General features: G+C 52.0%; 2 protein-coding genes across 6 annotated transcripts; both read left to right on the plus strand.

Moving 5' to 3' along the window:
- The first annotated feature begins 13232 nt into the window (after window positions 1–13232).
- Lynx1 (Ly6/neurotoxin 1) lies at window positions 13233–18528 on the plus strand. 5 transcript variants are annotated; one of them, XM_047563181.1, is made up of 4 exons: window positions 13233–13367; window positions 13807–14317; window positions 14517–14618; window positions 14776–18528. In XM_047563181.1, exons 2-4 carry the CDS (start codon window positions 14266–14268, stop codon window positions 14970–14972), a joined length of 351 nt encoding a protein of 116 aa, XP_047419137.1. In that variant the 5' UTR covers window positions 13233–13367; window positions 13807–14265; the 3' UTR covers window positions 14973–18528. The 5 variants fall into 5 exon arrangements, with proteins under 5 accessions (XP_047419137.1, XP_047419156.1, XP_047419162.1 ...); XM_047563200.1 differs by having other exon boundaries at window positions 13237–13367; window positions 14179–14317; XM_047563206.1 differs by having other exon boundaries at window positions 13258–13371; window positions 14179–14317.
- Window positions 18529–19435: 907 nt separating this feature from the next.
- Window positions 19436–23301, plus strand: Slurp2 (secreted LY6/PLAUR domain containing 2). The gene is made up of 3 exons (XM_047563229.1): window positions 19436–19591; window positions 22563–22661; window positions 22942–23301. The coding sequence occupies exons 1-3, from the start codon at window positions 19540–19542 to the stop codon at window positions 23076–23078; spliced, it is 288 nt and encodes a 95-aa protein (XP_047419185.1). The 5' UTR covers window positions 19436–19539; the 3' UTR covers window positions 23079–23301.
- Window positions 23302–23757: the final 456 nt, after the last annotated feature.

Below are 23757 nucleotides of genomic sequence, written 5' to 3' on the forward strand. Positions count from 1 at the left end.
CAAACACAGGCGCGTGGCCCTCTTTTGTCTCACCCTTATATCTGATGGATTTTGCTGTTGCTGTTCCTGTTTTTACAGTTCCCTTTATTCCGCCTGCTCTGGTTTGATCTGCTTGTCTTGTTCTATTTTCTAAGGTGGAAGTTCAGGTTCTTTCCGAGGACCTTTCCCTCTCCAGCACCAGACTGTGACCGCGGCCCTGGGTCTGCTGCAGCTGCCTCCACAGCTTGGGGGCCCATTTCATCTTCCTTCAGCTGGAGATTCTTTCTGGTTTCCTTTTTTTAATCTTCCCATTGATCCACTGGTTACTTAGAAATGTGTTGTAAACCAGTTTCTAAATATTTGGGAATCTTATCAATTTCTTGGTTATTGATATCTAATTTCATCCCATTGCAGTTCAAGAAAATAATCTGCTTGAGTTCAATCCTTGTCTGTTGAGATCTGCTTTACGGCTCAGAACCCAACACCCCGCCTCTGTGCCCATCATCAGTTACTTAGTGTGATGTTTAACAATATAGAATGACAATTCCTTTGTAAAGAAAAATTGCTCTCTTGATTCCTATTGCTCCTAAACAATGCACCATGAGAACGGTGACTGTGTGGATGTTAGTAACCATTCTTTAGTTTGTACCTAGATAAGGGTCATTTTGACCCACTTCTTCCTCTGTTGATGTTAGTTTGTAATTTGGAATCTTAGCAACAGACACTTATGATTGATGTGATTTTTGGTTTAAGAAGCCCTATAACCCTGTGGTCGGGAAAGTTCTCCCAAGAGCCATTTTTTGGGGCATTGTGTGAGACAGTCAGAAGACGGTTTAATAAAGACTCTCAGATTTGGACTTTTCAGTGGTGATCGGGCTGTTCTTAAGTTGCGCCCCAGAGCAGGGTGCGGTGCTCTGGAGATGTCCACTGTCGCTGGGCCTCTCCCTCCCGCTTGTGTCAAGTCAGGAGCGTGTCTGCTGCTTTGTGTGCTTTGAAGCCTGGGTGTCAGGTCTTGAGCTTTAGACTGCTCTGTCCCCCTCATGACCCTCTACTGCTTGGGAACAGCCTACACTCCGGTCACTTCTATTGCTCGAAACCTGCTCTGTGGGGTATTATTGAGTCATTCCTGCTTCCTTTCTCCCTGTCCCCACCCCGTGGTCCTGGGGACTGGACCAGGGGTGCTCTGCCACTGAGCTGCATTCTCAGCCCTTTTTATTTTTGAGCTTTGAGACAGGGTCTGACTAGGCTGCCCAGGCTGGTCTTGAACCTGTGACTCGGCAGGCTCCACTGCACCTGGCTCTGTTTCCACCCTTCCAGTCTTCACTGGTGTGTGTTTGCACGGGTCTCTTCCTCTCCTCCGGCTGCCTGATCTGGCAGAGGCGTCAGAGCAGCACGGTCGCTGTGCTCAAGGTGAACTCCGCTAGCTCCTAGTCCTATTTGCCCCATCTGTTATTTTTTTTCTCTCTTTTCTCTTTTTCTGCCTTCTCTTTGACAAGTAAGTTGATTTTCTTATGGTTCTATATTGTCTCCTTGGTTGATGCATTATCTGGAACTCCTTGGTTGCTCCCTTTCTTCTTTCTTTCTTTAATTATTATTTAATGCCTCATTATACACCCTTAATTATTACAGTTTACCTTCAAGACATATGATGCCAGACCTGCTGGCCCACGCCTGTAATCTCAGCAGCTCAGGAGGCTGAGGCATGAGGATCACAAGTTCAAAGTCAACCTCTGCAACTAATTGAGGCCCTAAGCAACTTGGCAAGACCCTATCTCAAAATAAAAAAGATTTTAAAAAGGGCTGGGGATGTGGCTGAGTGGTTGAGTGCTCCTAGGTTTAATCTCTAATAAAAAGAAAGAAGGGGGGGAGAGGGAGGGAGGGAGGGAGGGGAAAGGAAAGGGCAGGGAAGAGAAGGGAAGGGTAGGGTAGGGCAGGGCAGGGCAGGGAAGGGAAGGGAGATGGATTTCATCAAGCTGAGGTATACCTGTAGTCCCAGCTAGCTACTCAGGAAGATGAAGCAGGAGATTATTTGAGACCAGGGGTTCAAGACCAGCCTGGGAAACAGTGTAAGACTCACCTCGCACAAAATAAAAAAAATAAATACTTCCAGACTTAGTATGAGACATTTAAAACAGTGAGCTTCCGTTTCCTGATCCTAGTCTACTATGCTACTCCTGTAGGCTTTTGGGTTGATTTGCTAAAAGTTCCATAATCTGTTGTAATTGTTTCTGCCAGGCAACCAATTATCTTCTAAAATGATCTAAAAATCAGAAGAGTGGCCACGTGCTCCCCAGCACCAGTGCTCTGCGATTCCCTCCTATCCGAGGGCTGCAGCCACAGCCTCTGCACTGGTATCTAGGTGTCTTCACTTCACCTTTATTTTTCACAGATAACTTTGCTGGGTATAGAATTCAAAGCTGACAAGCCGTGCCTCTGCTTGTTCTGTGTTGGGGAGGGTCTCTGGCATTTTAGGCACTGCTGTGCTCTGCTGCCCTGTGTTGTTTCTGACAAGAAATCATGGCCATCCTTATCTTTGACCCTCAGTATGTAAATCTGTTCTTGAATTTCTCTCCTTACCGTGGTTTTAGGTGACACGATCGCTATGGCTCTGGTGTGACTCTTCATATTTCCAGTGCGTTGGGAGTTGTTGGATTTCTGGGTCCACAGTGTAGGGCTCACATCAGACTTTAAGACATTTTGGCCATTATCTCCCCATTGGAGATCTTCCTCTTGCCTTCTCCTTCTCTCGGAGACTCCAGAGACCTCTCGGAGGTGCCCACAGTTCTCAAACCTCTGCTCATTTTCAGCCTTTCTCCTGTGATTCCTTTCTAGTGGATCTTAATGTGCCTTCAAGTTCATGGATGGGTCTTCTGCAGTCTAATTTGTTGTTGATTCTATCCAGTGTATTTTCTCATCTCAAACTTACTTTCCACTTTTTGTCTGTTTTTTTTTTTTTTATGAAATGAAATATTTATTTTTATTCATTTTGTCTTATTATTTTGAATATATTTTCACAAATGAAGTAGTATAGTTTTATAATTAGAAAGAAAACACTATGCTTATTTGGGAAGTAAATTAATATAATCTCACCCAAACAAGATATTTTTATATGGATATTTTACTCAAGAGTGAGAAAATAGAAAAATTAATCTTTTCCAGTACTGTATTTTAATCACTTAACTGCCATATTTTCAAACAAGGTTGTCTCTTTTTATCAATACTGGTAGTAGCTTGTAAGTTACTACCACAATTACTTAAGTAGATAATACTAAAGTTCCTTTATGGATATAACCATGTATGGTAGACAAAATATATCCAAAAACATAAATAATATTTCATTATTTCTTAAATAACTTGTTAAGATCTAGTATCATCAGTTGGTATATCTCTTTAATGGTATTTTTTACATATTAGTTTTGAACAAATGAACGTGTACCATGAAAATGTCTAGGGAGAAAGATTTGCTTTAAAAGGTTGTTAAAACTGCCATATTTGGGGACAGGAGATGTAGCTCAGAGATAGAGCATGCACCTAGCATGTACAAGGCCTTGAGTTCAATTCCTTGCACTGCAAATAAAAAATAAAAATGCAAGTTTTTCTAAAAAACTGTCATATTTTTAGTTTATTTGATGTCCTGTGGAAATGGTAATTTAATTACAACAAACAAACAAAAACAAAACAACAACAACAACAAAAACCAGAGACAGCTGGGAGTAGTGGTGCACACCTGTAATGCCAGTGACTTGGTGGGCTGAGACAAGAGGATCTCAAGTTCAAGGCTAATCTCAGCAACTTAGGGAGTCCCTAAGAAAATTAGTGAGACTCTGTCTCAAAATAAAAAGAAAATATATAAAAAAGGGCTGTAGCTCAGGGGTAAAGTACCCTTGAGTTTAATCCCCAGTACAAATATAAAAAATAAAAACAGAGACAAATACTCAAGTGAGAACTTAAAATTATCAAGATGATAATATTTTAGGGGAATGGCTCTAAGTAGCTCTAATTTTATTTTATTAATTCATTTATTTATTGGTACTGAGGATTGAACCCAGGTTCTCTTAATCACTGAGCCACATCCCCAACCCTTTTAAATTTATTTTGAGATAGGATCTTGCTAAGTTGCTGAAGCTGACTTTGAACTTGCAATCCTCCTGCCTCAACCTCAAGAGTCACTGGGATTACAGGCATGTGCCACTGTGCCTGGTTTATTTCTCTAATTTTAACATTCAAGATAGAAAAGTAATAGTATTTGTCATAATTTGGAGGTGTTACCTCAAACCCCTACTCTATATCATCCTTTTTCTGCATTTACCTTCTGTTTTCTTATGTTAAATCTTAATATAAAGCTTTATTCTTTATCTCCTCTGATTCCAATTTTTTCTGTTAATATTTCATTTTATTTTTTTTATTTATTTTTTTTTGTAATCAAACGTTTACATAGGGCAATGATGTTTATTTTTTCCCCTTCCCCCCCACCCCTCCCACCCCTCTTTTCCCTCTATACAGTCCTTCTTTCCTTCATTCTTACCGCTCTCCTTATCCCTATCCCTAAACCTAACCCTAAACCTAATGCTAACCCCTCCCACCCCCCATTATATGTCCTCATCCGCTTATCAGCGAGATCATTCATCCTTTAGTTTTTTGAGATTGGCTTATCTCACTTAGCATGATATTCTCCAATTTCGTCCATTTGCCTACAAATGCCATAATTTTATCATTCTTCATTGCGGAGTAATATTCCATTGTATAAATATGCCACAGTTTCTTTATCCATTCATCAACTGAAGGGCATCTAGGTTGGTTCCACAATCTGGCTATGGTGAATTGAGCAGCAATGAACATTTATGTGGCTGTATCTCTGTAGTATGCTGATTTTAAGTCCTTTGGGTATAGGCCAAGGAGTGGGATAGCTGGGTCAAATGGTGTTTCCATTCCAAGCTTTCTGAGAAATCTCCACACTGCTTTCCAGAGTGGCTGCACTAATTTGCAACCCCACCAGCAATGTATGAGTGTTCCTTTTTCACCACATCCTCGCCAACACCTATTGTTGCTTGTATTCTTGATAATCGCCATTCTAATTGGGGTGAGATGAAATCTTAGGGTAGTTTTGATTTGCATTTCCCTTATTACTAGGGATGTTGAACATTTTTTCATATATCTGGTGATTACTTGTACATCTTCTTCTGTGAAGTGTCTGTTCATTTCCTTAGCCCATTTGTTGATTGGATTATTTGTATTCTTCATGTAGAGTTTTTTGAGTTCTTTATAGATTCTGGAAATTAGCGCTTTATCTGAGGTATGGTTGGCAAAGATATTCTCCCACTCTGTAGGCTCTCTCTTCACATTTCTGATAGTTTCCTTTGCTGAGAGAAAGCTTTTTAGTTTGAATCTATCCCAGTTGTTGATTCTTGCTTTTATTTCTTGTGCTATGGAAGTCCTGTTAAGGAAGTCTGATCCTAAGCCAACAAGTTGAAGATTTGGACCTACTTTTTCTTCTATAAGATGCAGGGTCTCTGGTCTGATTCCGAGGTCCTTGATCCATTTTGAGTTGAGTTTTGTGTAGGGTGAGAGATAGGGGTTTAATTTCATTCTATTGCATATGGTTTTCCAGTTTTCCCAGCACCATTTGTTGAAGAGGCTATCTTTTCTCCATTGCATATTTTTGGAACCTTTGTCTAGTATGAGAAAATTGTATTTATTTGGGTTTGTGTCCATGTCCTCTATTCTGTACCATTGATCTACCTGTCTATTTTGGTACCAATACCATGCTGTTTTTGTTACTATTGCTTTGTAGTAGAGTTGAAGATCTGGTATTGCAATACCCCCTGCTTCGCTCTTGCTACTGAGGATTGCTTTAGCTATTCTAGGTTTTTTATTCTTCCAGATGAATTTCATAATTGCTTGCTCTATTTCTGCAAGGTACATCATTGGGATTTTAATTGGAATTGAATTGAATCTGTATAGCACTTTAGGTAGTATAGCCATTTTGACAAAATTAATTCTGCCTATCCAGGAACATGGGAGATCTTTCCATCTTCTAAGGTTTTCTTTAATTTCTTTCTTTAGTGTTCTGTAGTTCTCATTGTAGAGGTCTTTCACCTCTTTTGTGAGATTGATTCCCAAGTATTTTATTTTTTTCGATGCTATTGTGAATGGGGTAGTTTTCCTAATTTCTCTTTCTGAAGATTCATCACTTATGTATAAAAATGCATTGGATTTATGAGCATTGATCTTGTAACCTGCTACTTTACTGAATTCACTTATGAGTTCTAAAAGTTTTCTGGTGGAATTTCCAGGTTCCTCTAAATATAATATAATCCTCTAATATAATCATGTCATCAGCGAACAGGGATAGTTTGAGTTCTTCTTTCCTATTCGTATCCCTTTAATTTCTTTGGTTTGTCTGATTGCTCTGGCTAGAGTCTCAAGGACGATGTTGAATAGAAGCAGTGAAAGAGGGCATCCCTGCCTTGTTCCAGTTTTTAGGGGGAACGCTTTCAGTTTTTCACCATTTAGAATGATATTAGCCATGGGCTTAGCGTAGATTGCCTTTATAATGTTAAGGAATGTTCCCACTACCCCAATTTTTTCTAGTGTTTTGAGCATGAAGGGATGCTGTATTTCATCGAATGCTTTTTCTGCATCTATTGAAATAATCATGTGATTCTTAACTTTAAGTCTGTTGATATGGTGAATGGCATTTATTGATTTCCGAATGTTGAACCAACCTTGCATCCCTGGGATAAACCCACTTGATCGTGGTGCACTATCTTTTTAATATATATTTGTATGCGATTTGCTAAAATTTTGTTGAGAATTTTTGCGTCGATGTTCATTAAGGATATTGGTCTGAAATTTTCTTTCCTCGATGTGTCTCTGTCTGGTTTAGGTATCAGGGTGATATTGGCTTCATAGAACGAGTTTGGAAGGGTTCCCTCCTCTTCTATTTCATGGAATAGTTTGAGGAGTATTGGAATGAGCTCTTCTTTAAAGGTTTTGTAGAACTCGGCTGAGAACCCATCTGGTCCTGGACTTTTCTTTGTTGGTAGGCTTTTGATGACCTCTTCTATTTCATTGCTTGAAATTGGTTTATTTAAGTTGTGTATGTCCTCCTCGTTCAGTTTAGGTAATTCATATGTCTCTAGAAATTTGTTGATGTCTTGGAGGTTTTCTGTTTTGTTGGAGTATAGATTTTCGAAATAGCTTCTAATTATGTTTTGTATTTCACTCGTGTCTGTTGTGATGTTTCCTTGTTCATTCCGAATTTTAGTAATTTGAGTTTTCTCCCTCTTTCTCTGTTAGTGTGGCTAAGGGTTTATCAATTTTATTTATTTTTTCAAAGAACCAACTATTTATTTTGTTAATTTTTCCAATTGTTTCTTTTGTTTCGATTTCGTTGATTTCGGCTCTGATTTTAACTATTTCCTGTCTTCTACTACTTTTGGTATTGGTCTGCTCTTCTTTTTCTAGCGCTTTGAGTTATAGTGTTAAGTCGTTTATTTGTTGATTTCTACTTCTTTTTTTGAATGCACCCCATGAAATAAATCTTCCTCTAAGTACTGCTTTCATAGTGTCCCAGAGATTTTGATATGATGTGTCTTTGTTCTCGTTTACTTCTAAGAATTTTTTTATTTCCCTCCTGATGTCTTCTGTTATCCATTCATCATATAATAGTGTATTATTTAATCTCCAGTTATTGGAGAAGTTTCTGTTTTTTATTCTGTCATTTATTTCTAATTTCAATCCATTATGATCTGATAGAGTACAAGGTAGTATCTCTATCTTCTTGTATTTGCTAACAGTAGCTTTGTGGCATAAAATATGGTCTATTTTAGAGAAGGATCCATGTGCTGCTGAGAAGAAAGTGTATTCGTTCTTTGTTGGATGGTATATTCTATATATGTCCGTTAAGTCTAAATTGTTGATTGTGTTGTTGAGATCTATAGTTTCTTTATTCAATTTTTGTTTGGACGATCTATCCAGTGGTGAGAGAGGTGTGTTAAAATCGCCTAGTATTATTGTGTTGTGGTCTATTTGATTTCTGGAATTGAGAAGGATTTGTTTGACGTACGTGGATGAGCCAATGTTCGGGGCATAGATATTTATGATTGTTATGTCTTGCTGATTTATGCTTCCCTTAAGCAGCATGTAATGTCCTTCTTTATCCCTTCTGACTAGTTTTGGTTTGAAGTCCACATTATCTGAAATGAGGATGGATACTCCAGCTTTTTTGCTGTGTCCGTGTGCATGGTATGTTTTTCCCCATCCTTTCACCTTTCGTCTATGGATGTCTCTTTCTATGAGAAGAGTCTCTTGCAGGCAGCATATTGTTGGATTTTTCTTTTTAATCCAATCTGCCAGTCTGTGTCTTTTGATTGATGAATTCAGGCCATTAACATTCAGGGTTATTATTGTGATATGATTTGTATTCCCAGTCAATTGACTCATATTTGTTTTTGACATGATTTGGTTTCTCCTTTATTTGGCTATTCCTTTAGGCTAGCGCCTCCTGTTGCTGATTTGCATCGTTGCTTTTCATCTCTTCCTCATGGAATATTTTGCTGAGAATGTTCTGTAATGCTGGCTTTCTTTTTGTAAATTCCTTTAGCTTTTGTTTATCATGGAAGGATCTTATTTCATCGTCAAATTTGAAGGTAAGTTTTGCCGGGTATAAGATTCTTGGTTGGCATCCGTTTTCTTTCAGGGCTTGGTATATGTTGTTCCAGGCCCTTCTAGCTTTTAGGGTCTGGATTGAAAAATCTGCTGATATTCTTATTGGTTTCCCTCTGAATATAATTTGATTCTTTTCTCTCGCGGCCTTTAAAATTCTGTCTTTATTTTGTATGTTAGGTATTTTCATAATAATGTGCCTTGGTGTGGGTCTGTTGTAATTTTGTATGTTTGGAGTTCTATAAGCCTCTTGTACTTGGTTTTCCATTTCATTCTTCAGATTTGGGAAATTTTCTGTTATTATTTCATTGAATAGATTGTTCATTCCTTTGGTTTGTTTCTCTAAGCCTTCCTCAATCCCAATAATTCTTAAATTTGGCCTTTTCATGATATCCCATAATTCTTGTAGATTCTGTTCATGATTTCTTACCATCTTTTCTGTTTGGCCAACTTTGCTTTCAAGATTAAATAATTTGTCTTCAATGTCTGAGGTTCTGTCTTCCAGGTGTTCTATCCTATTGGTTATGCTTTCTATGGAGTTTTTAACTTGGTTTATTGTTTCCTTCATTTCAAGTATTTCAGTTTGTTTTTTTTTCAGTATCTCTAACTCTTTATTGAAATGATCTCTTGCTTCCCATATTTGGTCTTTTAACTGTTGATTGGTGCGATCATTTAATGCCTGCATTTGCTCTTTCATCTCCTCCTTCAATGCCTGCATTTGCTCTTTCATCTCATCATTAGCTTCCCTGATCGTTTTAATTACGTACATTCTGAACTCCCTTTCTGACATTTCTTCTGCTGTGCTGTCATTGGGTTTTATTGATGTAGTATCTAGGTTTGTTTGGGACATTTTCTTCCCTTGTTTTCTCATATTGGTCAGCTGTCAGTGGGACCCTGAGATATTGCAGTTTTCCTCTATTGGCTTATAGTGTCCCGGTAGATTTCCAGTGTATCACCTCCCAGCCTTCAGCAGCCTGATGTCTTGGAGGAATCTGATAAAGCAGCGCATCCGAAGAAAACTGCCCCTAGCCCTCTACTGGTTCCACGATTTGGAACTGGCTCTGTGCGGAAATGCTCTCACTGTGGGCCTGCACCGTGCAGCTGGCCGTGTGGGAGGAGCCCACTGCCGGAGTGTGGAAGGCTACCTTGGGAAGACTCTAGCTGCCCTGCCCGGCTCCGATAAGCCACCTCTATCTGGGCCTGCCACCCAGGCCGAGCTTTACCCAGTGGGCAGACTCACCTGTGGCTCTATTTCAGTCCGAGTCTCTCAATGCCTCCCCTTCTTAACTCCTGGGTTCTGGAGTGACTGGGGGTGCAGTCACCCTCTAGGCCGCCATCTTGGATCGCCCCGTGAAGAGAGCCTGCGGCCGGAGTGGGCAGAGCCGCCTGAAGAGGTCTCTGGCTGCCCTGCCCTGATCCCAGAGGCTGCTTGCGGATCAAAGCTCTCCGTTGGTTCGGGGGCTTGTGGCTGGTTCTATGTAGAAAACCTCTCACTGGGCAGTCTGGTCTGAGAAGCTAGCCTTGAAAGGCACCTCCCACCACAGGGGTCCAGGCTACTTGGGGAGGTCTCTGGCTGCCCTATCCTGGTCCCTGAAGCTGCTTGTGTGCCAGAGTACACTGTGCTGCGCTGGCTCCAGGACTTGGAGCTTGTTCTGGTCAGAAAGGCTCTCACTAGCGGGCCCGCTCCGGGAACCTGGAGAAGCTGGTTGTGTGGGCGGGGCCCACCTCCGGAGTGTGCAGGACTGCCTGTGGAAGACTCTAGCTGCCCTGCCCGGCTCCGATAAGCCACCTCTATCTGGGCCTGCCACCCAGGCCGAGCTTTACCCAGTGGGCAGACTCACCTGTGGCTCTATTTCAGTCCGAGTCTCTCAATGCCTCCCCTTCTTAACTCCTGGGTTCTGGAGTGACTGGGGGTGCAGTCTCCCTCTAGGCCGCCATCTTGGATCCACTTTTTGTCTGTTTTAAGTTTCCTCTCCTGCCTCCCCACCCCCAATTGTTCATGTCCTCCTCCACCTTCTGGAACCTGTGGAATCCAAGGTTAGTCTCCCCGTCCTTCCCACTGACACTTCATCTGCATATTTCTGTCTGGTCACTGGTTTTCATCCGCAGTTTTGTGGGGCAGTTGTGGGTCAAGCATTCCTGCTCCTTCTCTTGCCAGGGTTGTATAATTGCTGTCAGGCATTTCAATGGATGGGCTTCATATTTTGTTATGGGGCCCAACTTAAGAACAGACCGATCACCACTGAGAAGTCCAAATTTGAGAGTCTTTATTAAGCTGGCCGACTGACTGACTCACACAATGCCCAAAAATTGGCTCTTGGGAGAATAGCCCGACCATAGGGTTGCAGGGGTTCTTAAACCATAAATCAGTACCCCAATCATAAGTGTCTGTTGCTATGATTCAAAATTACAAACTAACATCATGGGATCTGAAATCATTAGCAGAGGGAGACGTGGGTCAAAACGAACCTACGTAGGTACAAACTAAAGAATGATCACTAACATCTAGACAATTGCTGTTGACATCACTGTTCACATGGTACATTACTTAGGAAAACGGGAATCAAAAAGAGAACAACTTTTCATTATATAAGAGCTGCCATTTCATCATTTTGTGTTGTCAAACAAGTCATGCTAAGCACCTGTTGACAGGTACAGAGGCGGAGTTCCCATGGGAGAAGCATTTCCTAGGTAACATGGAGTCTCAGAGCAAAATGGAGTCTGTTTGGTCACTGCCCATATAGCCTGGTCTATAACTTTTCCATGGAGTCAAATCTGTCAGCCCATCACAATTTGGGGACACTGGATTTTTTAAAAATACTATTCTTTTGAATAACTTGGAGTTTTGTTCCAGGAGGTGATCAGAGTCTTTTGAGGAGTGCTTCAACTGTGATCCTTGGGGCCTGTGTGGCCTTTGGCCCAGGGCTGACCTGCCCACCATAGGGAGCTCCCTTGCAGAGCTGGCCCACTGTGGTCCATGACTGGCAGGGCTTCCTCTAGCCCGCAAGGGAAGCTTCCCAGCTCAGTGCTAGCTCTGGGGATTGCTTGCTGGCTCCCACCAGGGGTACTGTCCATAGCTTTAGATAGGTTCCCCAAACTCACACACTGATCAGAACTCAACTGGAGGTTCTGAGAAGTCCTCTATTTTTGCCCTGTGAATTCTGACTTTTCTGCCAGCCCCAAAGACCCCACAGTCTTCTTCCTTGAACACTTTGCACTACCCCAGTGCTTGAGGGCAAAGGTAGCTCGCTTCCTCTGCCCCTCTTTATTTAGGGGTCTCAAGGTCTGAAAAAACAACATTTTGTATACTTTGCCTGTTTTTTTCAGTTTTAAAAGTCAGGACAGTAAGTTCACTTCCCATCTCAACATGGGGTCTGATGCCCAAGCCCACAACACACTCAGCTGTTGTTCTGTGGGTTTATTTCATGCCCTTTTGGCTCCACGAGGGCTGGGATCTACGGGAATGAGGTAGGCTTTGCTCCCTCCCAGAGTCCGACGTCGGCGGGCACATTTGGCAAAGAACACGACCATCCAACTCATTTGCCCTGAAAGAGGAATGTTCCAGAACCCCAGAACCAAGCTACCTATGCCGCGCCCAGGGCCCACAAGAGTTCAACCCCTTTGAAGGCGAGAGAGTGGGCGCCAACACTGGTGAAACAAATGCATACAATGACAGCGGAGCACGTCTCCGGCCTCAGCATGGACGCTTGAAGATGGGAAGTGGCTTTACTGTCCTAACTATAAAACTGGAAGACAAGGCAAAATACACAAGTAATGTGATTATCTTTTCACAAAAGAAAAATGAAAATTTTAGGGCGCATGAAAATCTATTAAATTTTGCCTTAAACAGTCTTTAAAAATGAAGTTTTAAGTTCTATCAAAATAATCATTTAACATTGGACTCACGACGGTGGGAGGGGCGCGTGAACCTCGGGACGCTGTCAAGGCTCACTCCGAAGCTCTGCTGGTAGACCAAGGCGCACAGATGTCCCCAGGCAATGGGGTCACCGGGCAGCAGAGCCCGGCCTCAGTGCGGAGGCAGCTCGCCCGGCTGCGCACTGCGGGCCCGTTGCAAGGTTAGGGACGCGGCGGGCTACCCGCCGCGCCGCTGCTGGAGAAGCTAGCTGTGGGCGGACTCCGGCGGGACCTGGGGGACAGTATTCGGGCAGTGCGAGCGCCGGAGGGTAGCCGGGTTGTCACTGCGGGGTTCTTTGTGTGTCGAGGTCCCCGCGGGCGACCAGCGAGCCCGCCAGGGCATCGTTTGGCGAGCTCAGGGCAGGGGCGGCCTGGGAGCGGAGTCTGCGGTGAGCTCGGGGACAGAATGGCATGGGGCGGGGCTGGGGCGGGGCCTTCGGCGGGAGGGCGGGTGGGGGGACGGAGCGGAGCCGGCCTTGGGGGGGGGCAGAGAGGCATGGGTGGGGCTGGGGCGGGGCTTATGGTGAGCTCGCCGAGCAGGAATGGGGCGGGGGAGGGGAGGGGAGGCGCCTGTGGGAGCTCCGGGGCGGGGCGGTATGGGGTGGGGCAGGGATGGGGCTTGTGGTGAACTCGCGGGGGTGGGGCGGAGCACCACTGGGGGCGGGGACGGGGCGGGGCCTTTAGTGCGCTCGCGCCGCTCAGCCCTGGCTGCAGAGCTTGCGGGGCGTTTGATGCACCACTAGCACTGCTGAAAGTTCGGACGGACGCACAATCAGACCGAGAGAGGGACCGGCCAGCGGCCGCGGGTGAGTTCGTGGCGTGGCGGGGTCTCGCGCTGTTGAAGGTCACTGTCGAGGTCACTCCTTATCCCACCCGCCCGGAGCCCTCCCTCGGTTGGTACCGCAGTCTTTGGGGCGGGGCTCTCCGAGAGGGGGCGGGAAGTTCCGGAGGCGCAGGCCTGGTTCGCTCAGGCCTTAGGCATCCCGAGGTGGGTGCCTGAGAAATGGGACAGGAAAGACGGAGTGTCTTCTAGGGAGTCTGATTTAGTCCCTCGGGGCGGGGACCGGCCCTGGTATCGCGGCGGGGAGAGAGGAGGCATGGTCCAAATCCCCACTTCCCGGCCGAAACCTTTTCCCAGAGAGTGGCCCTCTCAGCCCAGGTCACCCCAGTCGGGGAGTTCTTCCTCCTGTCTTGCCGAGTGCCCTCTCCAGGCCTCTGAAGCGCATTTCCCCACGATCTGGACAGAGCTCATCACGACCGGGAGCTTCTGCAGTGCCGAGGACTCAGATCTGAGAGTCCAAACGGGGCTCTGGAGGCCTTCCTGCGAGCAGTCCGGAACACAGGGACAACCGAGGGGCAAAGGGGAGGGAGAACAGTGAGAAGAGACCCTCTCCTGGGGCTCGCCCTGCCCCTCACCATCCAGGCTGTGCCCCAGTCTTGGGCTTGGTCAAGCACTGATCTCTGGCTGGAATGCACTGGCCCTGCTCCCTCCAATCTCAAGTGTCCAGGAACCCGGTCCTGATACCCACTGAGTTGGGTGGCTCCTTTACCCACCACATGCCTGCCTAGGGCCAGGGCCAGCACTGACCCATTATGCAGCCTGCCTTACTCCACTAGGCCTGGAGCTCTGGGAGGGCAGGAGCCTGTCCACCTGCCTGCGCTGGATCTGCCGCTCACCTCCCCGCTGCTGGCTTGCCTCCAGTCATGGCGCCCCTGCTGGCTCTGTTCCTGGCAGCCCTGGTGGGCCTGCCTCTAGGTAAGGCAGCTGAGGCCAGAGGGAGGCACAGACCATATTTGAGGGTGGAAGACCCGTACTGGCAGACTGGAAGTGGAGAGTCCAGCTGCAATTCCCAGTGACCACCTTTCCTTTCCCTCTACTTGTCCTGCCTTGGGGAGGGTAAGGGGCAGGGTAAGGGTCTTCTCTCATTTTTGTGACCTCCCATCCTGGCCCCCAGCCCAGGCTCTGGACTGCCATGTGTGTGCCTACAATGGAGACAATTGCTTCAACCCCATGCGCTGCCCGGCCATGGTCACCTACTGCATGACCACACGTACTTGTGAGTCTGGTGGATCCTGTCCCTGCTCCAGAGCACTGGAGTACAGGAGGGAGGGTCCTTTCTGGGAGTTCCTGCTGAGGGTCTTGCTTAATGGCCCTGCATGCTGGGATTGGGCTAGCCAGGGTCCTGTCTCAGGAAGGCCTTCTTGCCTCTTCAGACTACACCCCATACAAGATGAAGGTCAGCAAGTCCTGCGTGCCCAGCTGCTTCGAGACTGTGTATGACGGCTACTCCAAGCATGCGTCCACCACCTCCTGCTGCCAGTATGACCTCTGTAATGGTGCTGGCTTGGCTGCCCCAGGGACCCTGGCCCTGGCTCCCATTCTCCTGGCCACTCTCTGGGGCCTACTCTAAAGCCCTAGTCCCCCAGGCAGACCCACTCCAGGACAGAGCTCTCAAGAGAGAGCTGCACACTCTCACGGCACCCCCACCTGACATTCTGCCACTCAAGACCCCCTCAGGTACACCTGGATGCAAAGCTGTCTGCAGAAGGACTCCTGGCCTCCCGCTGCCCACAAGGCCTCACACTGAGGCCATGGACTTTCATTTTTAAACAGCTGCTGTGTGGGACTGGACCTCCCAGGGATGCCTGGCCTTGATGGACAGGCCTGGCCCTGCTTCTGTTCAGGGTCATGGGTCTGGGAAAGGGCTATTTAAGGGGAGGTCAGTCAACTGAGTAGTGCTGATCTGATGGCAGTGGGGACAGACCCCACCCTGTGTGCAGCAGGTGGTTGGTATGCTGGAGTGGAAGGGGAGACAGGAACCCAGGGAGGGCTGTGCAGGTCCTCTTCATCCTCCTGAGGCCAGCAGCTGCCCAGGGCATGTGAGGGAGGCCTTTCACTGCCAGCTGTTGCAGGAACCATGACAGGCCTGGTGTCTCCGTGACCCCCAGCACAGGAGGGGCTGCTCTGCCTGGACAGGCCAAGCAGAGATCTGTGCCTCCTGCTCAGTCAGACCTCTTGCCCTTCCATCCCCACCCCCACCTGGGGCTGGACAAGCTTCATCCCTGAGGCTGGCAGGACGTGGGGGGGACGTGCTATATTTGGTCTAGCCTGCACTGACCAGGGCCAGGGCTATTCTGGGCAGGGCAGGGCAGATGGGCCCCCCAGGCCTGGGCCTCAGCCCAGTGGCCCTGGCAGGGAAAGGAATGTGTAGCCTGGGGGAACTGGAGGACCCAAGGGGCAGTGGAGGAGGGGCAGGAATGGGGTCTGAAGCCGTCTCCCAGGACCTGTAGCCCCTCTGCCTGCTGACTGCTCATAGATCTTGAGGAAAGGAAGGAGTGCCCAGGGATTCCCCTGGGGCTGCACCTCAGCCTGAGGGTCCCTTCAACCCCAAGAGTTCTGCAAAGTCCAGATCTGGGAGGCTGGGTTTGCCCACCATCTGCCATTCAAATGTAGGGGACTGGGGAGCATCTGTCCCTTCCAGTGAGGCCAGATGGGGCTGGGTCTCCTTCGCTGACCAGTGCCAGATGATGAGACCCCTCAAGCTGGTTCAGCCCAGGGGGGAAGGTGGTGGCCAAAGTCCATGTGCAGCATTGCCCCAGCTCCAAGCATGGCCCTCATGGGGGTGCCCTGCTGGACACTGCCCCCTGAGATCTTTGCCTGTGACTGCCCCTCCAGGGGTGTCAGGAGATGAGGTTTCCATCCTGGGGTCTCCTCCCCGAGCTTTATGCGGGCCGGGCTCTACTCCTGTGGCTGTGGTGGATTTCCTGCCTTTCTTAGCTTCTCTGGAGGCAGATAGCTGGGGTGGGGAAGTGGAGTCCCACTGAGGCTTGCCCAGTTCCTCAGGGAGGACAGCGGTAACTGGCGGGAAGGGGCCCGGGGGTAAGAGCACACTGAAAGGTTACCCCACACATTGTGGGGCTGGTGCCCAGCCCAGAAACCACCTGACCCCAGCTGGCATCTCCTTCCCCCAAGGCCCAGTCAGGTCTGAGCCCCTCCCTGGAGGCTGGCAGAAAGCCAGGTGCTGCCCTGAGCTCCCACTGGACCCCCACCAGCAAGCAGCCGGCCTCAAGGCCATAGTGACCAGTGCAGGCCTCAAAGTACTGGCTGGGTGCAAGGGGCAGATGCGGGCCCCTGGCCTGTAGAGTGGCCTGGGAAGCCGCCACTAACCCACTTGTGCAAGTGCACTGTCCCCCCTCAGGTGGCATCCAGAGCCAGAGCTGGCGGGGCCCAAGGCTGGCTCCTCTGCTCTCACCTGTGGCTCCCTGAGGCTGACTGGAGGGCCACAGGTCAGCTTCGCACACCTGCCTCCTGCATCCATCGGTCCATGTCTTCCCACCCTGACCTGCCCCAGCCCAGTGGCCACTGCCCCTGCCCCCACAGCCAGGGATCCTGCCTGACCGGCCCGACCCTGGTCCTAGTACAGAGCGTGCAGAAGGTGCTCAGCTAATGCTGGCCCGGCCTGGCAGAGGGCAGTGATGGCTTGCACACCGGAGAGCCAGGACGCAGTGCTGGTTGCTTGGCCTGTCCTGAGCCTGTCCGTGGTGAGTACCAGCTCCCCTCCTGCTGCAGGTGGCTCTGGGCACTCCATGGCAGCATGCAGGGCGGGAGCTGCAGTCATGCCCTGGCAGGTGAGGAGGCTGAGGCCCAGAGAGGCGAAGCCAGCCTCCCACAGGCCCTCCACCAGCCCCGCCCTCCTCGCAGGCTCTTCCCCCACAGGCTGGGGTTCCTCCAGGCCTGGGAGTGGAGTGGGGGTCTAGAATTTTCAGACTCCCACCATGTTACATAGGAACTAAGGAGCAGGAAGCTTGGAAGGGAAAATCGGAACCATAGGTCTGAGAAGCCATAGGTCAGAGTCAGGATCCAGCCCTGCGACTGGAAGCGAGGGTGGGGTCAGGTGAGAAGGCAGAGAAGGTCAGGGGCGCTGGTGGCTGACCCCTCCCCTGCCTGCGTCTGGGCTCAGGGTGGCAGGCAGGGCAGTGGATGTCCCCGCTCAGGAGAAATAGGCGCCCTGGTGGGTGGATGCTCAGGGCTGCTCGCTGCTGCTCTCTGGACGAGCCTGGGGTCTCGAGGCAGGCTGCGTGGTGACACTGTGGTGCCAGGAGCGCGGTGTGTTCTCAGCGGCATGTGACGATCCCGTGTAGCTGCAGCTCTGGCCACCACCTGCAGGCCAGGTCTGCACCAGCATGCTTGGCAACTGTGGGTTGGTCCTGTCCTGGAGAGGAGTTGGGAGGTGGTGCCGTGGCAGCCCAGGTGACAACTGGAGGTGGGGAGGGGGGCGGCTGGCAGTGCACTTCCTTCTGCAGCGCACGCCCGTCACAGTGCGTGTGTGTGGTCTTCTCAACCGCACACTCTAGAGACCCACGAAGTGGAGTGTCCCCACTCCATCCCTTCCCTAGCACACTCTGTGGTCCCAGAACTCTGGGCACCTCGGGCTCTTCAGCATAGCTCCAGGCCTGAGCCATCTCATTGACCAGACGATCGTGGGCATCGTGTGCTCCTGGGGCCTGGACACAGGGGCCCCGGATGGACAGTGCCCTTCCATCCTAACTTCCTGGGGTCCACAAGCTGCCCTGGGCCATGTGCCTGCCAGCTGCTAATGTTAACCCTAACTCCCAACCCTCACCTGGCCAGGTCATGGAATGCCACCTCTAGGCCACAGGTCCCCACTCCTTGCTTAGCATGCTTACCCAGCCCTCAGGAGAGGTCCTGTCAGTGTCCCCCATGGAATGCACAAATAAATGGTCAGATGCCTTTGTCTGCCCCTCTCTCCACCCGGCCAGCTGGCCTGAGTCCAGTTTCGCCTCTCCAGTCTGATTTGGTGGGGTCTCCTGGCCTGCGGGGGTCCTGCCTCTTCCACCCCAACCCTTCCATCTCCAGTTCTTCATCTCCTCCAGGCGTGACCTGACCTTGGAGTCAACCCAGGTACAGGGTTGGGGTCAAGAAGGTTCCTGGGGCTCCCCTGGGAAATCACCCCCAGTTCCTTGAAAAATAGGCAGACCCACCAACTCTGAGAGGAAACGAGCCCTGGGCAAGACCAGCAGGTGCAGGACCTCTGGACCCTGCCTGTACTTCCAGCCCTTCCTCTGGCTTTCTGTTCCTGACCCTGTTTCCCACCCCCTCAGGAAGAGGGACTGGCTCTCAGCATCTCCCTCCTTTGGCCCCACCTCCCAGCCTAGGAAACCCACCAGACAGAGGGGTGGACCAAAGCCACTGGTCAGTCAAAGCAGGCAGCAGGATCTCGGTCGGCAGGGTCAACTCCCTGTGACAGCCCCCGGCATGCCCCTGTCCCCATGGGCTTTGGTAGATCGGCCCCTCCTTGCACTGTGACCCTTCTGGCTCCTACCCATCGTGGCCCCTCTGAACACCAAGGGCCTTCTGTCCCACCACCGGGCACTCCCAGGTCCTGGCCCTCGGACCACACTGCACCATCCCCGGTGGGATGTGCTCGCCGCTCCCCGACAGACCACAGGACCAACTTCCTTGGCTTCCCTCAGTGTCTGGGAGGGTCAGGACTGGTCTGGACCCATCTGGCACCTACCTCCCTCTAGGGTGGGGTGCTGAAGAAGGCTCCCAGTTTCCACCCAGCCCTAAGCTCCATCTGTGTTTTATGGCGCAAGGGGTGGGCTGGCTGCCCGTGCCAGTCCCTGATCCCAGCCACCGGGGAGAGCCTTCTGGTGCAGAGCGTCCACCCGATGCCAGACCTCTGCAACAGCCTCAGTCCTGACGGCTGTGGCGACTGTTCCCGGAGGACAAGGGAAGAGGGCTCACGGGCTCTGACCAGGGTTGCCAGAGGACGTTCAGCAGCGCCCTCTGGGGCAGGCTGGTTCCACCACTGCCTGGGACCAGCCCAGCTCCTGGCTGAGCCGGTTGCCCAGTGACTCAGAGTTGGGAGCCAGTGGCCAGGAGGCAAGGGCGGGTGGGAGTAGTCGCAGGTATAAGGGCAGGCCAGGGTGCCAGCTGCTCTTTACCAGGAGAACATGCGGCTTCTCTTCGGGCTTCTGCTGGCTGTGGCCTTGAACCTGGAGCTGGGTGAGTCTGGGGGTCAGGCCAGCCCCAGGCCTCCCTCCTATGGGGCCCACCACGGCCCAGGCTGAGTGCCACTGGGAATCCTTTTCCTAGCCCCTCCCACCCAACAGGTTCTCGCAGCCTTCCTCCTAAAGCCCACTCTTGGGACCCCACAGCTCCTCCATGCCCAGCCCTCAAAGTGGCCCTTCACTCCTTGGGGCACTGCCTCTGCCCAAAGACCCCCAGGCCTCTCCAGTCCCACGGTGGCCCTCACACACACAGGCGCTCAGCACAGGGCCGCTCCAGCCCTCTGGCCTCAGCCCCAGCTGGCCTGTCTCCTGAGGCCACCCTATCCCGATGCCCCCTGACCTCCCTGCTTGGGTCGCCTTCTGGCTCTGCCTTCCTCGGGTGATTTCACCAGCTGTCCCCAATGCTCTCTGACTACGCCCACATCGCCTACACTGGCCTGCCCTCCCCAGCCTCGGGCACTTTGGCCAGTGCCTGTCTGAGGGTTCCCCTGCCTGAGGGACACCACTCAAACACCCCAGCCCATGCCTGGCCCCACCACCTAGCAGCAGGACCCAAGTTCATGCCCACCCCAAAGCCCAGTGCTGAGCAAAACCAGCTGACCCTGAGATCTACCAGCTCCTTTGCCTACAAACTGCACTGACCCCAGCTCCCTGCGGCCCCAGCTGGCAAAGCCTCAGTTTCCCCCTCAGTGGGTGGGGATGCCCAAGTCACAGAGCCCCGCGAGATGGGATGGAAGACACCCCGGCACTCATTCAGATGGCTCCACCCCCAGGGACACCCTTCTTGGCCTAGGCCCCGCAGGGACCCTCTGTCCTGTGAGAGGCCACACACTGATCCCGAGGGTTGCCCCAGGGTCATCAGGGCAGACCACAAGGCTCCTGGGACCCTGAGTTATCATTGTCAGACTGGGAGTCCCAAGGGAGTTGCTGCCATCGGCCAGGGATTGCATATCCCAGAAGAGTCCCAGCCTGAGAGGACTCTGCAGCCCTCCCTGCCCACTGCCCCAGAGGGACAAGCCGCAAGCCTGGTCTGGGCTCCTCCAGATGGAAGATGGAGAGTTGATGCCTCCTGCCCCATGTTGTGGTTGGGTGCCTGCTCTGTCACACGGGGCCAGGGCCATCTCCCCAGAGCTCAGTGCCCCAGTGGCTGGCTGCCCCACGCCTGCTTCAGATGAGCAGAGGAGACCAGGGGAGGCGACCAGCCTGCCGCGTGGGCAGTAGCACTGCACGACCATGGTCGGCTGCCCAGAGCCCATCCCGTCCCTCCTCCCTCCTCTCCAGAGCCCCTTCTTAGGTGCCAGCGCTGCTCTGGGCCCTGTCCCCGTGGCCCCACACTCCATCCAGCAGCTGGGGTCCTGCCGAGGTGTTGCTGAAAACAAGAGCCCGAAGGGACAGAACTATTCTTTTCTTGACGACCCAGCCCCCACCCCTGGAGTCATGCTACAAACTCTCCTGGCCTCACTGGGTGCAGGGGAAAGTTGCTGTGCGGTGGATGCTTTGGGGGGACACCGAGGAGCAGGAAGAGCCCCACCCCAGGGGCCTTGTGTCTGGCGGGGGTGGGGAGGGCCCGAGTTGGATGGCATGGCCACGTGGAGTAGTCCCTCAGCTGGGGGCTGGTGTGCCAAAAGAGGCACCAACACCCCTGCCCGGAAATCCAGGCGGCCCTCCTGGAGGTGATGGGCTTGCATTGCCTGGAGGTGGGGGAACAGCGTCTGCAAAGCTGGCAGCACCAGGAGGGTGCCCAGGCCAAGGGAGTGGGAGGCAGGAGCTGCCGTACACACTGTGGCTCCCCATCCCTCAGAGTGTCCCAGCCCCCGCCCTCTGACCTGCCACTGCAGCATGTGCCTTGTCAGGTCCAGCCTGCTAAGCCACCATCAGTCTCAATGTGGCAGCCCCGCGTAGCTTGGCAGCCTTGGCAGGTGAGGTGTTGGGTGTTCTTGGTCTTGGATGGGGTCTCAGCTTGCTCTGCAGCACTGGTAGGCCACGGAGGCTGCCGATGGGGCCCTCTCACTGCTGGGACTTCCCATCTGCCACCTGCTCCAGTGAGCATAGGCTGAGGGCTCCACCCACAGGCCCCAGGACTGACCAGAGACCTCTGCACACCGAGGCCTGGCAGAAGCTGGGCTGCTGCCGCCCTCCCGCCCCAGAGGCCACGGCGAGGCTAGGGCAGCCTGGCCAGGTGGGGCAGGACAGTCCAGGGCATGAGGAGGGCTGTGTGAGGACCAGCCATTGTCAAGCTCCCAAGCTTGGCTTCCTGGAGTACAGCCTGAGAAGCCAGCTCAGGACCAGTAGGTGGCCCTGTACGCCAGCATGGGGGTGGTGGCCTGGTCATCTGTAGGTGCCTGAGCACCCAGGGTAACTCTCCTTTCCTTGGGAGGAGGGAAAAGGAGGTGGGATTGGGAACAGATGGAGGGAAGAGGGGAAGGGGCAGGGGGAGGCGGAGAGCAGGGGCACAGGGGGCACCTGCAGCAGAGGGCAGGGCAGGGGCAGACCAGCAGGGACTCTTATTTGCCCGGAAGAAGGTGAACAGAGCTTCGACCGTTCCCGTTGGTCAACCTGGCCGAGGGTCCCTCCTAGGCGGGACAAGGCCCGTCATCTCAGTCACTGAGTGGAGCCCTCCCAGCTCCAAAGGGTCTGCGAGGTCTCCAGAGCACAGGTGGCAAGGCCAGAGAGCGCGGCAGACTCTCACCACCCGCCCTGCCACTCAAGCGGCCCCCAAAGCCCAGCCCCCACCCCACAGCTCTCACTCCTGCTCTTCCCGCTGGGGTCCGGGCAGCGGTCACCCGTCCTCAGCTGAGGCTTGGCGCAGGCTTACCAAGGCCGTGGGGACTGGCACCCCGAGACGGACTGGGGCGCTGGGCCACCAAGCTGAGGGACCGGCCTGAGGGGGGGTGTGTGTGGAAGAGCGGTGCAGCCTGCAGGAGGTGCCACCTGTGCCCCGCCTGTTCCTCTGTCTGCATCTGCAGCCCAGGGCCTGCAGTGCCACCTGTGCAAGGGCTTTGGAGGCTGCTCCCACGCGTCCAGCTGCCCGCGAGGCTCCACCCACTGTGTCATCATCGCTACCCGTGAGTGTGGGGGGGCAGGCTACAGCTTTCTTGCCCAGGTTTGGCCATCCAGGCTCAGAGGGGGCAGAGCCAGACCCAGGTGCCCAGCAGGCCAAGTGCAGAGGGGGGGACACTGTCAGACTCTACCCTGGACAGGGTCCAGAAGGAAGCCTGAACATGCCCCTGTGGTCCACATACCTGATGAATCTGGGGGTGACCCTCAGCTCGGGCAGGTGGGACGAGGGGATTTGGGCTGCTCAGAGCCTCAGGGAGCAACGAGGTCCTTCTCCTGCCTCCCCAGGGTCCCCCATCAGCTTCCAGGACCTGCCTCTGGTCACCAAGATGTGCTACAATGGCTGCCCTGATGTCCCCAGTCTGGGCCTGGGACCCCATGTATCCATTGCCTGCTGCCAGTCCAACCTCTGTAACCATGACTGATCACTGTCCTCCATCATGTCTGGCCTGACAGACCACGTCCCCTACCCTTGCCTAGCCCCTGAAGACCCTCCCAACCTGGCCAGCCCACACCTCCCTCAACTCACTCTTCCTGGGGAAGTCCTGCATGAAGTCTTGCCTCAGTCTGCTGCCGTGCACACCTAAGCACACCTCCTGGGTGTCCCCTCCCCCCACCACAGTCCCCACAAACCCCCAATAAACTGTGGCCATCACACAGCATGAGTCATCCAGTGAGCAGCGCCGCACCCGGGCTTGGGATTGGAGGGTCCCGCAGAGTCTTGCCCCACCACCTCCTCCTGTTGGAGGCCTCTCCGCCCCAGGCCAGCCCTGCAGCACCCACTCCAGCGCCCTCCTCTACCCCAAGCTCTCCCTGTGGCTCAGGAGCAGCAGGGCCTGCAGTCCAGAGATGGGGCCCAGTGACCTCCCTCCGTGTCCACACTGCTCCTGAGCCGGCTGTGGGGGGAGCTGGGCTGGGGCACCCCCGCCCCAGAATGGGAGTCCCGAAGTCTCAGAGGAAGAGACCCGGAGGCTGTGGGGCCCCAGGGACAGGGGAGGGCCCTCCTGGGAGGAGGCGGCGCTGCAGTGGCAGGACTGGCAGGAACCTGGAGGGGAGGCTGGAGGCGCCCCGTCCCACCCGTGCCTCCTCAGCCGCTCCTGGGAA

The sequence above is a fragment of the Sciurus carolinensis genome, chromosome 1 (assembly GCF_902686445.1).
Source record: "Sciurus carolinensis chromosome 1, mSciCar1.2, whole genome shotgun sequence".
Classification (NCBI taxonomy): domain Eukaryota; kingdom Metazoa; phylum Chordata; class Mammalia; order Rodentia; family Sciuridae; genus Sciurus; species Sciurus carolinensis.